This window comes from Tachyglossus aculeatus, chromosome 10 (assembly GCF_015852505.1).
Source record: "Tachyglossus aculeatus isolate mTacAcu1 chromosome 10, mTacAcu1.pri, whole genome shotgun sequence".
Classification (NCBI taxonomy): Eukaryota; Metazoa; Chordata; class Mammalia; order Monotremata; family Tachyglossidae; genus Tachyglossus; species Tachyglossus aculeatus.
This window is the reverse complement of record NC_052075.1, coordinates 9674005-9687761: the sequence shown is the minus strand read 5'-3', so window position 1 is coordinate 9687761 and position 13757 is coordinate 9674005. Positions and strand designations below refer to the sequence as shown.

At 42.4% G+C, this 13757-nt stretch overlaps 1 protein-coding gene across 2 annotated transcripts in view; it reads left to right on the top strand.

The window, feature by feature from the left end:
* The window catches only part of PPARGC1A (PPARG coactivator 1 alpha), a 551441-nt gene extending 538138 nt beyond the window's left edge, over positions 1 to 13303 (top strand). For both annotated transcript variants that reach the window (XM_038753163.1, XM_038753164.1), the window contains 5 exons: positions 461 to 565; positions 700 to 820; positions 8822 to 8943; positions 9298 to 9449; positions 12985 to 13303. In XM_038753163.1, coding sequence (XP_038609091.1) covers positions 461 to 565; positions 700 to 820; positions 8822 to 8943; positions 9298 to 9449; positions 12985 to 13088 — 604 coding nt within the window. In that variant the 3' untranslated portion in view covers positions 13089 to 13303. The remainder of the gene's footprint in view (positions 1 to 460; positions 566 to 699; positions 821 to 8821; positions 8944 to 9297; positions 9450 to 12984) is intronic.
* The last annotated feature ends 454 nt before the right edge of the window (positions 13304 to 13757 follow it).

Below are 13757 nucleotides of genomic sequence, written 5' to 3'. Positions count from 1 at the left end.
AACCTAACGTCGAGTTCTTTGGCCAGTGAGACGCTGTCACGACCAGGCTGTGTTCCCCATACACTCCTCTCCCTCTTCCCTTAAATCCACCGTCCCTCTGCCTAACGCCAGTCAGATCAGAGCAAGTGATTTGTAAGAAACTTGCTCATCTAACTTTTTCCATTACCTGGAGGACGGCCCTATGCCAGGAAAGTTGCGATCCTTGCGAGATAAGGCTGACAGTGTACCGGACCCAGCGCTCAGTGTTAACATCAATAAGAGACGCTAAGAGAGAACTAATCAGTCCAGGTCTCTAAGCTGGCGAGATGATCACAAACTGTCACTTGGAAATCTCCCTGGTAGCCAGGACGGAAATGCGGGTTTATGCAGTGTACAGCTCTGGAGAACTCACAGGAAGGCTAATCGATTCTGCTTAAATGGCAGCTGTAAATGGGTTTTTTGTTTTTCTCCCCCCTCTCAGATCTTGTGACTACTACGAGCCAAGCCATTGCAGACCCCGAGCTCCGCGGAGATCTCCTTTACACGCAAGATCGCGCTCCAGGTCGCCCTTCAGTCATAGGCCCAGGTGATTCTCACATTTGATTTTCCTTTGACTCCTTTATTCCCCCGGCTAGATAACGAGATGCCCCAGAAATGTATTATTCATTTTGCTCCGGCAAATGGAGGTGGTTGTTTTAATGATTAAGTTACATTTCCCAGGTATGACAGCTACGAGGAATATCAGCACGAAAGGCTGAAGAGGGAGGAATATCGCAAAGAGTACGAAAAACGGGAGTCTGAGAGGGCCAAGCAAAGGGACAGACAAAGGCAGAAGGCAATTGTAAGCAGCATGGCAATAACTTTCATTTTCTTCTGAAAGAGGGTTTGTGGGGTGGGGGTTGATGGTTTTGTCTTTTCTCTCGGTCAAGGAAAAGAGTTAAAGCTGAAGTGGTATCTCTGTTTGAATGGGTCGTTCTGGACTTATTGGCTGGAAATCACCAGTGCCTCCATCATGTCTTAGCAGGGCTTTTCTGGAGGAAATGTATCATTTTCATTTCATTTCCATTTGGGCATGGCCTCTAAGCATTCTAGCTCCCTTCATCTGCAGCGGAAGGCAAACTCTCAAGAGCCAGGGTATTGTTACCCCTATCAGACATTATGTCCTGAAGTTTCCATGCTCCGGGAGTTTCAGTAAAAAGAGGGAAGATCTTGAAACTCTTGGTCACCAGATTAGGCCTCTCAGGAGAGGCCCTGTGGATGGAATGGACCACTTCGAGTTTTGCCTGGAGCAAGATTGAGGGAATTTGGTGAGTGGGCTGGGGTTGGAGAATTCATGGGTTCACTGATTCCAGTCATTTTTTCTGTTAATATATACTTGAGACCTTAGGGCTCTTCGTTGGTTGGTCAGTGCCTTTCGAGAGTTCTAATTGTTTTACTTTAAGGGTTTAAAATGCAGGGGCCCTAACAGCTGGAGCAGGAGAAGGCTGGAAAGGGGAGAAACTCAGCTACTTGGATTATGAACAACAGTTTTCCAGCAGCATCACAGCTTGGCTCTTTCACCAAGTTGGGGAGCAGAGGGATGGAACTAAATCAGGCTTCTACGATCCAGTCAGATAATAATAATAAGAAGAATAACAATAATAGTAATGGTATTTGTTAAGTGCTTGCTAGGTTTCAAGCACTGGTCTAATAGCTGGGGTAGATACAAGCTAATCAGGTCGGACACAGGCCCTGTCCCATGTAGAGCTCACAGTTTTAATCCCCATTTTACAGATGAGGCACCTGAGGCACAGAGAAGTTAAGTGATTTGCCCAAGGTCACACAGCAGACGTGCTGCAGAGTCAGAATTAGAATCCAGGTCCTTCTGACTCCCAACCCGTGCTCTACCCACTAAGCCCAGCACTTAGAACAGTGTTCTGCACATAGTAAGCACTTAACAAATACCACCATTATTATTATTAAGCCATGCAGGCAGTAGGACCGAGAGCCAGAGATAACGGCAGATGAGGGATCCACTCTGAGGCGTGAGGAGTCCCAAAAGGGCAGAGGAGGTGGGGAGTAGGGCAGTGGTGGTCTGTAAGGACCCCGCTCCATAGTGGGGGAGTTAGGGGCAGCATTCTCACACTCCGTGGGCCGGCCACCCTTGGCAGCTGTTTCCTGAAGCAAATAGAGACCCGGAAGGCTCTCAGACAGCAGGAAGGAGAGAAGCCCACATTATTCTGCCAGCACCCCAGCATGCCGTTCGGGACAGCTGGGCAATTCAAGAAGTCCCAAGACTTTAGTCTCACCCTGTGTTTTCAAAACATATGACTAGGGCAACCAAAGGTCCACCTGACATCTCACTTTTCTATTGGCAATGCACAGATGAAGTGTCAACGTGTCTCTTTTGAACCTGCCACTTTTGTTAAGTTTCTTGACCTCTCGGTTTTCACCTCAATACTCCCCACTGTTAATTAAGTACTTTGGGTTACTGAGGTTATACCTCTAATCTTTTTATTCCTCCCTATATAGGTACAGATGAACATTTTTGGTACATCAATCCTTCCGATAACTGGCATTCACTCCATTTTATGAGACCCAGGCCCCTTCAGAACTGAGAATAGCTCTAGAAATCAGAGATAAACAATTCATGAGCAGTGAATTGCTTTCCCAAATGATTAGGGCCCTTAGAGAAACACTATTTTTGTGCAGCCCTAAGCGGTGAATGTTACTCTAATGATGAGAATTTCATAATAGTGTTTTTCTGTTGATGCCTCGAATGAATGAATGAATCGATCAATCGTAGTATTTATACTGAGTGCATGCTAAGGTTTGGGAGATTACAGAAGCATTCATGATGTATTCCCTGTCCTCCAGGAGTTTGCAATCTCTTGGAACTAAATCCAATCCTGCCCAGTTTGGAAAGGGGAGAAACTCACTACTTGGATTGATATAAACAGCAGTGTTCCAGTCTAGGGTCTTTTGGTGTTTTTGGTTTATTTCACACCATTGCTTCATAGAATCCCTCAGAGCTCAAGTTATACTACCTGGAGAAGTGAGTGATACACCCTTCCCAACAAGGAAGAATCCCACAATGTGCCTTCCTCCAAATTTCTCCAACTCTGCAGCACCCTATCTTTCTAGACCTGGGCAGTTTCAAGTTTCCGTGCCACTGTAGTAATCACGTGCGCTCCTGTTTTGCCTTTTTATGTCTAAGCTGCCACTGCCACCGTACTAATTTCCTGTGGAATTTGCCATCCAAATCCATTTGCAATCTGCCCAGTCTTTTGCAAAGAAACATGAAAATGAAATGTCAGTTGGAAATACTGAGCAGAAATTTATTAGAGGGTATGATATTTAAAAACCAAATCTTTAGTGCCGGGCCAGTAACTTTTCAATTTTATTCTGCTCATCCAGGATGACCTAGCACACTTTGTGAACCAGGGGCAAGTGATGACAAATGGCAGCTCCCCCCATATGAGGATTCTTTGGCATTGGAAGTTTCTTCCATTGTTTTCCACAGTCGCTTACCTTTCACTGAAAATAATAAGTGTGTTTCTGCCAAATGACTTCCCCGTGCAGGTCAGCGTGTTGTTAGGCAAGACTTACTGAAAATGATTTCCACCCTCTAAATGCAGTTGAACCTCAGTTATCCAAGCCGCCTGAAGCCAGGCATAATTGAGACAATTGATAATCTGGATAATCCTGAGAGATGTTTAAATGGGTTCAAATAGAGTATGTGCTGCATTAAAAGCCACAGTCTGGAGTCAATGAGTCACGGGGCTCTGGTTTGGCTGCTGGAGAACCCAAGCTGCCGTTTGCAAGCACCCAATCCCATTTATAGCTTTATCACAGCCAGAGGGGTTGCCTAAGGGATGTCTGTTCCTCCCAACCAAACGGTTGGAATGGCCAGTGATCCAGGTAACTGAGTTCCCACTGTATTAGGCCTAGAAGAATGTGGCCCTCCCGTCATTCTCTCTCACTGATGGCTTTCTTCTACTCAAGCTTCCAGGTTTGGGGACAGAATGAGAACAAAGGACTTTTTCTTCCATCACTTATAGGCCTCCGGGGGGGTCTTCTCTGATTAATCTCTAATGTCCCCACTTGATATTCCACAACTGACACTTCAGCCCTCCTGTTCAACTTCCCTAGCATCTTTGTACCTTTATACTCTTCCTCCTATCTGTAATTTGTTTAAGGGCCATAGATATTTAAATGACCTCCCCCACTATCTCTCACACAATCTCCCCCCACTAGATTGTAAACTCTTTGAGGGCAGGAATTATATATACTAGTTGAACTGTGTCCTTCCTGACTGGTAATATAGTGTTCTTTCACAGTTTGGGCTCAAAAAAAGCTCTCCACTCATGGATTGTTGTCTTGAAAGCCATCTTGTGGTCTTGATAAGTCCAAGATGGGGTAGATTACAGTGAAAACCAAGATACATCCAGGCACAGATTCTGTCTCAGATGGCAGCATCAGGACACTTGAAGGAACCATGCAGTGGTTAATCTCCTTGACATCTGCCTTGATGTCAAGATGATGTTAGATGGGGATGAGCCATCTAACATCTCTTATCATTTCTGGTGCTTCATCTTCTTCCTGTGAGCTTCTCCAGTCAGTTCTTGAATATGCCGATACTTTCGTCCTGCGTAACTTCGTCTGGTAACAGATTCCCTACATTTGCCACCCACTGTGTGAAGAAGGGTCTCTTAAATTCCATGTCTCATTCTCACCTGGGTAATATTTCCCAGGACTTAATACAGTAAGTGTTTAATAAGTACAGAAAGTACACAGTAAGCACTTAATAAATACTTTGTTTTGTTTTCACTTTGCCACTCTACAGTTCAAAGTGGGTACCCCCTTATCCTGCTGTGGGATCTGGTGAACCACAAGTCAATCAATCGTATTTATTGAGCACTTACTGTATGCAGAGCACTGTACCGAGCACATGGGAGAGTGCAATATAACAGAGTAGGTAGACATGTTCCCTGCCCAAAACGAGCTTGTAGTCTAAAGAGGAATAATAACTGTGGCATTTGTTAAGCACTGACTGTAATTTTAGGTTCATCCCATTGTACCCTTCTTTGGTCCCTTTGCCTTTGGCATTTTTTAACTTAACCAGATACTAATAAGGACATTTTTGAAGTTGATTTGCAATTCACTCATGTGGAGTCAACTTGCAGATTCTGAAGACAGTAATGCAGGTGCCACTTTAACTCTTGCAACCTGAGGATAAAACCAAAGCTGGTTTTCTCCTACATTTTCCAGAGTTGATCTCTTCCCCCTTCCCCAATTTTGTATAAATATTTAGTAAAACTTCTTTAAGGACAATAATCATCTTTCCCTAAATAGAAAATAGTTCAAAGCAACAGCCAACCCCCCAGGTGAATAAATGCCCCACCATTCTGTAATAATAAATATCAGATAATCCAAACCAGGTTAATTAGGCAATCTGTTTTTGTCATCTCTTGTATATCTAATTAATGAGGTTTTACTCTCTTGCAAATGGAACCCTATCTGTGAATAAATCTTCAATTTTTCATCAACCACCCTTCTGGGAATTGAGGGTGTATGATATTTGAACTAAATCCTATCTGCCTGGAATTTGTAAACCAGGCCGTAAATCTTTAAAAAAAAAGAGATTAAAGAAGATTTTTAGTACTTCTATTTCTAGAAGACTGATTCACCCAAAGAGGCGGATAATTGTTGAATAGGTGTTTTTTTTTCTCCCATGTCTCCTTCTCTTCCGAATGCTAAGTGCTAGGATGGAAAACAAAACTTTCAGGGATTATTCAGGTAGTCTGAAATTTTTGGTCCAAATTTGAGGGTTTTTTTTTTTGTTAGGGATTACATCCTATCCATGTAAAATTGCAGCATGTGATTGTATTCCTACAACAACGTTGAAGGCCAAAGTTGCCTGTGACTTTTCTTTTTTCTAAAGAAGGTACACGTAGGTCTGTGTGGCCATTAGATGTTAAATTAGGCCTTGAGAAAACAAAAATGGCTTTTACTTCTATATTGCTTTCCACCCAAAGAGTTCAAGCTATCAATTTATGAACAGCAGAGAACCAGTACTGTGCTATCCTTTAAATGAGAAAATGAAAGATGGATAGGTGTTGGGAGCTACACAGATATTATCAGTGATTGGCACCTATTGAAAAACTCATCTTTGGTTTCCTGATTGAGTATTCTTCTGCAGTATCTTCTCCCTACAACAGGATGGACCAATGGCAATGCTGAAATGAACTTCCTGTTCCCTTGTTCTAGGACATGATGATGCTTGCATGTTTTTAAGGAAATCACTCGGAGTTTATTGAAATTCAGTATGTATGGTTAGATTTCAGTCTAACTCCAAATTCCTTGAGCTAGTAGTTTTTATTATCCCCTTCGTGGCTTTTTTAGCAGTCCCCTATAATTTATTTAAAATCCTTCCTTTTTTTCCTAAAAAAAAACCCTAAATGACAATCAAGCTACAAAACTCTGACCATGAATAAGAATCCATCAACCCTGTTTCAGGGAAGGTGAGCTATAGGTGAGTTTCTCTGGCCTAGAAAGGTAAATCTAGTTTTATCTAAGTTAATAAAATAGAATGTAGTGCTATGTTCTCATCGTTAAAGTGGGCAAGACTGTTCTATTATTATCCTCACCATCAATTCATATGTATTGAGTGGCCATAATGTGTTTGGTGCTGCAGAGCAGGCCAATTACAGTTTTTTGATTGAGATATACCATCTTCATGAAAGTGAATGAGAAAGCCTGCCCTGCTCTGTGATACCCCAACTGGTCAGTTATTTAAGCTCAATAGCTGGTGTCAGTGAAACTGGGTTATATAAAGTGTTTCAGCTGAGTGAAACCTTTCATTTGGTGAGGCACGCTGAAAAAAGTCATTCCTCAGCGCATGCAGTCAGCAGTCCCAAAGTTTAGAACTATTTGAAATTAGACATGGAAAAGCCTGGTTGAATCACTCGGCCTCTGTGTGCCTGGGTCAGTCTGTTTCCAGCGATAAATGATATCATTTTTCTTATAGCACTGCCAAGTTGAAATCCCAGGAAAGACCTCAGAAGGTCATCAAGCCAACCCCCCTGCTTCTGGTCTTATTTTTAGCCTGTCTTAAAGATCTCCCACGTATCTTCGTCTAACACCCTAGCTTTCAGCGTGGCTCAGTGGAAAAGAGCACAGGCTTTGGAGCCAGAGGTCATGGGTTCAAATCCCAGCTCCACCAATTGTCAGCTGTGTGACTTTGGGCAAGTCACTTCACTTCTCTGTGCCTCAGTTACCTCATCTGTAAAATGGGGATGAAGACTGTGAGCCCCCCATGGGACGACCTGATCACCTTGTAACCACCCCAGCACTTATAACAATGCTTTGCACATAATAAGTGCTTAATAAATGCCATTATTATTATTATTATGTCTTTCAAAGGCCTAATCAGAGTGCACAGTGGCATAAACTCATTATCCTTACCTTCTGTTAGTGAAGGAAATAATCATTCAGCATTCTCCTTTACTACCTGTATATTCTGGACTATAGTTCTTAAATTACTCCTCAGTCTTCTCTTCCTCAAGACTAAATCACCAGTGCCCTCTTAGCCTTGTTTCACTGAATCCAAAGAAGAGTTGGGTTTCTTTTTTCTGCTCTCTAGTTGTAGAGTTGATTATATTTTTTTTTGTTTGGGGCCAGACTTCAAGAATCTCTTCTTTTGAAGGGAGGTAGAGTTTCAATTGATAATGGTGTTTAAATTGCTAAGGAAATGATAAAGCATCCATAAGTCTCTGAATGTGAAGTCAGACAGCTGGGGCCTTGGTCCTAAGATTACATGACAGAAAGAGAAAAAGGTGAGAGACAATGTACCTTTTGGGTAGGAGTGCCCTCCAAATTTGTAGCGAGTGGAATCTGGATTAAATCTTCAATCATTAGTATTTACTGAGCACCTACTAGGTGCAGAGTGCTAATACTAAGCATCTGAGAAATCAGTCCCCTTGATCTCTGCTCTCAAGGAGATTAAAGTCTAGAGGAGAAGATAAACTCTAAAATAATGTATAGATACAAGGGAGAAGGAAAAGTGGATATGGATATGAGTTAGTACTTCAGTAAAAGGGTATGTAAGGTTTATAACGTTAGATAAATGCTATGAATGGTGAACAACAATTGCTTGACAAACTTTAAAACATTACTTCACCAGCCATCTTGAAGCTGAGTTCCTTTCCTCCCCATTTTTCAGAGGAAGAAGTCATATCCCAAAGAGGCCAAGTGACTTTTACTGGGCAAGTAAAAGTAGTTAATATCCACAATAGATCAAAACCACAGGACTGCTGAGATCCAGCCACAGGTGTCAACTTTGAGTGTGTGAGCAAAGAGGGGGCATGGTTTATGGAGGTGGGTACTGGGAGAGGACAGATGACAAAGATTTAACAGGTCAGAGAGTCACCATTTTAGATCTTTTCAGCCACGACTGGTAGCTGGAGAGTCTTGTAAGAGACTTGGGATGAACAGGGATTGGGAATCCTGTTCAAAAAGCCGTGAGGGCCATTGCTCCCGTGGAACTGGTACTTCATGGATATAACCCTCTCCCTCATGCATAACACTTATCTATATGCGTGGGTCAGTGGGTGGTCGGGGAGAATGGGAAGGAGAGGGAAAAGGAGAGACTTTGGGGGGTGAGAACGATAAGCATAATGAGACATGCTGGGGCAAAATTAAAATAAGTATTCAGGATAGTCTAGCTTTGTGTTTATAGTATAGATGGTATTTCTTATGGGTACATGTTATGTGTAATTTTCCATGCATCTACTTATTCAGAGATTCAGCACCACATATAATACCAACATTAATGAAAACCTCTTGTTTCTCTTCCAAACAGGAAGAACGTCGTGTGATTTATGTGGGTAAAATCAGACCTGACACAACCCGGACAGAACTGAGGGACCGTTTTGAAGTTTTTGGTGAAATTGAGGAGTGTACCGTAAATCTGCGGGATGATGGGTAAGAATTTTCAAGATTATTTCCTGTTTAGAAGCTGCCTGATGTAAAAAATTATGGCAGTAAGGTTACCGGTCCGGGCGATGCTAGGGTAAGTGCTGTGACAGATGACATGTTGAGTTCAAAGCCTTATTCATTTTCTTTCATCCCTATTTATTAATCTTTCTAGTTGAGATTTCCTGTCCTAGAAATAAGTATTTAGCTGTCTGACAGGACAATCATCCTGATAAACGGATGCGGTAGTTTGGGTATTTGCAGTAGTGTCAGACCTGCGATGTCATACAAACTGGAAAGGGTTGCATATCTGTATGTTAATGCTTGGACCTGTTCAAAATTAGCCTTTTTTGTCCATTGCAGAGACAGCTATGGTTTCATCACCTTCCGCTACACCTGCGATGCTTTTGCTGCTCTTGAAAATGGATCTACTTTGCGCAGGCCGAATGAACCTGACTTTGAGCTGTACTTTTGTGGACGCAAGCAATTTGTCAAGTCAAACTATGCAGACCTAGGTATGGATTTTATTGTACACGGGATGAAGAGTACATAATGTAGAGCTCCAGATGGAGCAGACGTGGCCTCCAAACACCTTGGATTGTGGCTTTGCCTTCTCAGATAGAATACTCTGAATACTGATTTTCATTTATTCATTCGTTCATTCGTATTTATTGAGCGCTTACTGTGTGCAGAGCACTGTACTAAGCACTTGGGAAGTACAAGTCAGCAACATCTAGAGACGGTCCCTACCCAACAACGGGCTCACAATCTAGAAGGCGGAGACAGACAACTAAACATGTAGACAAACTATGTGCGGAACACTGTACTGAACGCTTGGGAGAGTACAGTCTAACAACACAACAGACGCATTCTCTGCCCACAGTGAGCCCACTCTGATGTCAATCAATGGCATTTACCAAGTGCTCACCATGTGCAGAGCTCTGTACTAAGCTCTGGGGAGAGTACAATGCAACAGAGCGGACACGTTCCCCGCCTACATGTCTGGAGGATCTTTCCGATGTCGGAAGGGTGGCGGTGTCTTCCCGCTCGTCAAGGCCCCTGATGCTACTCTCCTCCGGCAGGAACTTCCACAGCCAGAACAGCGAGAGCAGAAAGCTTTACAGAAAGCTTCAGAGGCTTAAAGGGGAAAACCAGCTAAAATGGCAAAAGTTTTTCAGCCATATAACAGATTCGAGATTTAGGGTCAAAGGGTGGGGCGGGCAGAGGGGTCTGTGTGTGTGTTTGTGTAATCCTTATGTCCTGAATCAGCAAGCATTACTTCCTTTTGAGCAAAAACAGTGTTATCATAGTTTTATCAAAGAAGAGTGGTGTATAAAAGCTTTGTGTTATTTTTTACCAATTTATTAATCTGATTTGATACGTTTTCTGTCTTGCAGTGTTTAGGGGAAAATGTGTAATTCAGTAGCTGCTTTTTCCACCTTCAGTTAGTTATCTGGTTTAATTTGTGTCTTCAGAATAAACTCACTCCTAACACAGCTCAGCCAGAACAAACCCGTCAGGCGTATTTTCTGATATTATAGTGCAAAGCCAAGCTTGGTATCATGGCAGTTCACATTAATTGTTCATTTTTTTAATTAAGTGATGACTGTAATCGTAAAAATTAATATCTAACCTCACCTGGGCATTAATGGAACTTAAATATACAGCCCTTGGCTTTGTGTAAAGAAAGAAGCAGATGCAAAATGTATATCTTTTTTTCAACTCAACCGATGTCTTCTCAGAGTAATGGATATAGGTGATGTTCATTGTTCAGAGTGAATATGCTATAATTCACTTCACTGACTAAATAGATAGTGTAAAGCCAAGGAAAGACAGCTGACTGTTGGCGGGATATAGGACTAGTGATGAAAATATAAAAGGTGGAAAGTCATTTGTTCAAATGTTGGCTGATATAAACAGCAAAGACAGATTGAAGTCTTGAACTGATTTGACTTCTTTTCTTCAGTGATGAAGTCAGGGGTGTTTCCAGTCTCTCCAGTCATCTAGATTTTTAAATATGCTGCTTAAAAGGGGACCTTCTGAACATGACTCATCTCTAAGATTGGGCTTTTGGTGATATTTACAAATCAAACTGGATTCTCCTGAAACATTTCTAAGAAGGACATTTCTATCACCCTTTATCTTCCTACCTTCCAATTAGCAGGGAACTTTCCCTCTTCCTAAACTGGCCCTGGGTTTCTTAAAGAGTGGGTTGCAATGGTGTTTGGTGAGGTGATTTGTTAGATCCTGCCCCACTCCACCACAAAGGGAAAGCCTCCATAAGGGAATAAAATGGGCCTTCCTATGTGAAAGGAGGACAGCTTGCAGTTGATGCTACCTTTTGAGTTTACCTGAATAGGTGTTGCCTTTTGATAGGAAATTGTTATGTTAAAGGTAAAATCTGCTCATTTGCATTTAAAATGGTGGGAGTCCCCAGTTTTACTGAGAGGAACTAGCAAGCCCCAAGAGCAACTTTTTGTATTCCACTTTCTAAATATCCTAGAACAAAATTTGGAGAGAGAGATACATTCAGTCAGTCAGTCATATTCATTGAGCACTTACTGTGTGCCTAGTGCTGTACTAAGTGCTTGGGAGAGATGTATCATTGTAAATTAAAGTGGTGCCTTTATTCAGTCATTCAACCAGTCACCAGTAGTTATTGAGTGCCTGCTGTGGGAAGAGCATTGAACCTAGTGCGTGGGAGAGAGTACCTCCAGCACTGTCCGTTCTGTTCCTAGGTTTGCCTCTATGCCTTGACTTAGAGCGAAAAGCAAACACTGTTCGTTTCACAAAAAAATAGAACAAATGTGACTTTTCAAGCTCCTTTATTGAAAAAAATGCATATTAGCTTTTTTGAATTGAAGACTGTGTGTATTTTGTGATTACAGCTTCCTGTTCAGTTAGTTCCACAGTGCAACCCGTCAGTGATACTGGCTTGGAGTATTATCATCATTTGAAAATGAATCCCCTGATGCTTTTAATTTCCACAGTGGGACTGGTCCCTCAGTCAGTCAATTTACTTAGTATTTACTGTATTTACTGAGCAGAGTACTTTACTAAATGTATGGGAAAACACAAGAGAGTTTACAATCTAATGGGCTAATGGCTCCCCGACTTATCATGGGGAAGGAATGGATTGCCCCTTCTCTCCCTTCCTCACTATAGACAGGGAATGTGTCTGTTAACATTGTTATATTGTACTTTCCCAAACACTTAGTACAGTGCTCTGCACACAGTAAATGCTCAGTAAATACAATTGACCGACTGCCTGACTGACTAAAACTGAACAGGAACAGTGGGATGTGAGGATCAGTTCTCACCTCTACCTTCAGGCTGAGAAGAGTGGGATGGGAAGGGCAGTCTTCAATCGATCATATTGAATCAATCAATCACATTTATTGAGTACTCACTATGTGCAGAGCACTGTACTAAGTGATTGGGAGAGTTTAATACGACAGAGTTGGTAGACACATTCCCTGCCCATAATGAGCTTACATTTTAGAGGGTTACAGTCTACAGTCTACAGTGCTCTGCACATAGTAAGCGCTCAATAAATACGATTGATTGATACAGTCTTCACCACTTTTTCCTGATTGAAAATAACGAGAACTGGGGGATGAGTAGGATTAGTTTTCACCTTTTCTTCCAGGTTCAGAAGAGTGAGATGAGGAGTTCAGGCCTCACTTCTACTTCCAGAAGAGTGAGATTGGGGCTGGGCGGGGGTGGGGGAGCATGGGGAGGGAAGGCTCTGTCTTCACCTCTTCTAGATTCATTCATTCATTCAAACATATTTATTGAGCCCTTATAGTAGGTTCAGAAGAGGGGGATGTTGGGGTTCAGTCCTCACCTCTACTCCAAAGGTTAATGATGTAGGCCTTTCAAAGTCCCCTTGTTGGCCAACCCGTGACCTCATGGCCAACAAGACCAGCCTCTGAGAGTGGGTTGTTGTAATTTGCAGGAATCCTGGTGCGTTTGACCATATTTAATCTTCTCTTGTCCTCTGGCAAACAACCACTTACTGGTCGCGGGGGGTTGTTCATTGCATTTCAGATTCAAACTCAGATGATTTTGACCCTGCTTCCACCAAGAGCAAGTATGACTCCATGGATTTTGATAGTTTACTTAGAGAAGCCCAGCGGAGCCTGCGCAGGTAACATGAACCGTGGCTGAGGAAAATGGAGGGAACGTGAACACATCAGGCCCTTCAGTGACGGACTAAGAAATCATACGGAGGAATTTCTCCTACTTTACACTCTGTACAAAAAAACAAACAAAAAGGTTTACATGAACCCAGCTGCTGAAGAGGGAAGAGGCAAAATGGATATCCAGTAAGCACATGTTTATCTGTGGGTGTCAGCGTTGCTTTCCTGGGGTGTTGATTGTTGGGGTTGGGTTGGGGGGGGGGATAGAGGGGGACCGACAGGGAATTCTAAAAATTGAGTAGAGAGAGTGCAAGTGTGCACAACTTGAAATGGCAGCAGTTTCATAGAGATACACTTCAATCTTAGAACTTTCAAATGTGTGCCTCGTATTTTAAGAGAAAAAAGGCAAAATAAAAAATGAAAACACCCTACAACTACAGTAGTTGAGGTCTGGGCAACAGACGCTGCATTCTAATTTACGGAAAGTGAAACAAGCTTCCTCTCACACGATAATGATTATATGACAATCCTTAAGGAACTTCAGTTCCCACAGATAGCTTATCTTTTTGTGGGGGGGGCCGGGGGTTACGGGAAGGGGTAGGAAACAGAGGGAAATGAAATGCTCAAACTTTCCTAAAATGTGAAGTTTCTGTAGTTCATATTTCAATCCTGACACCCATG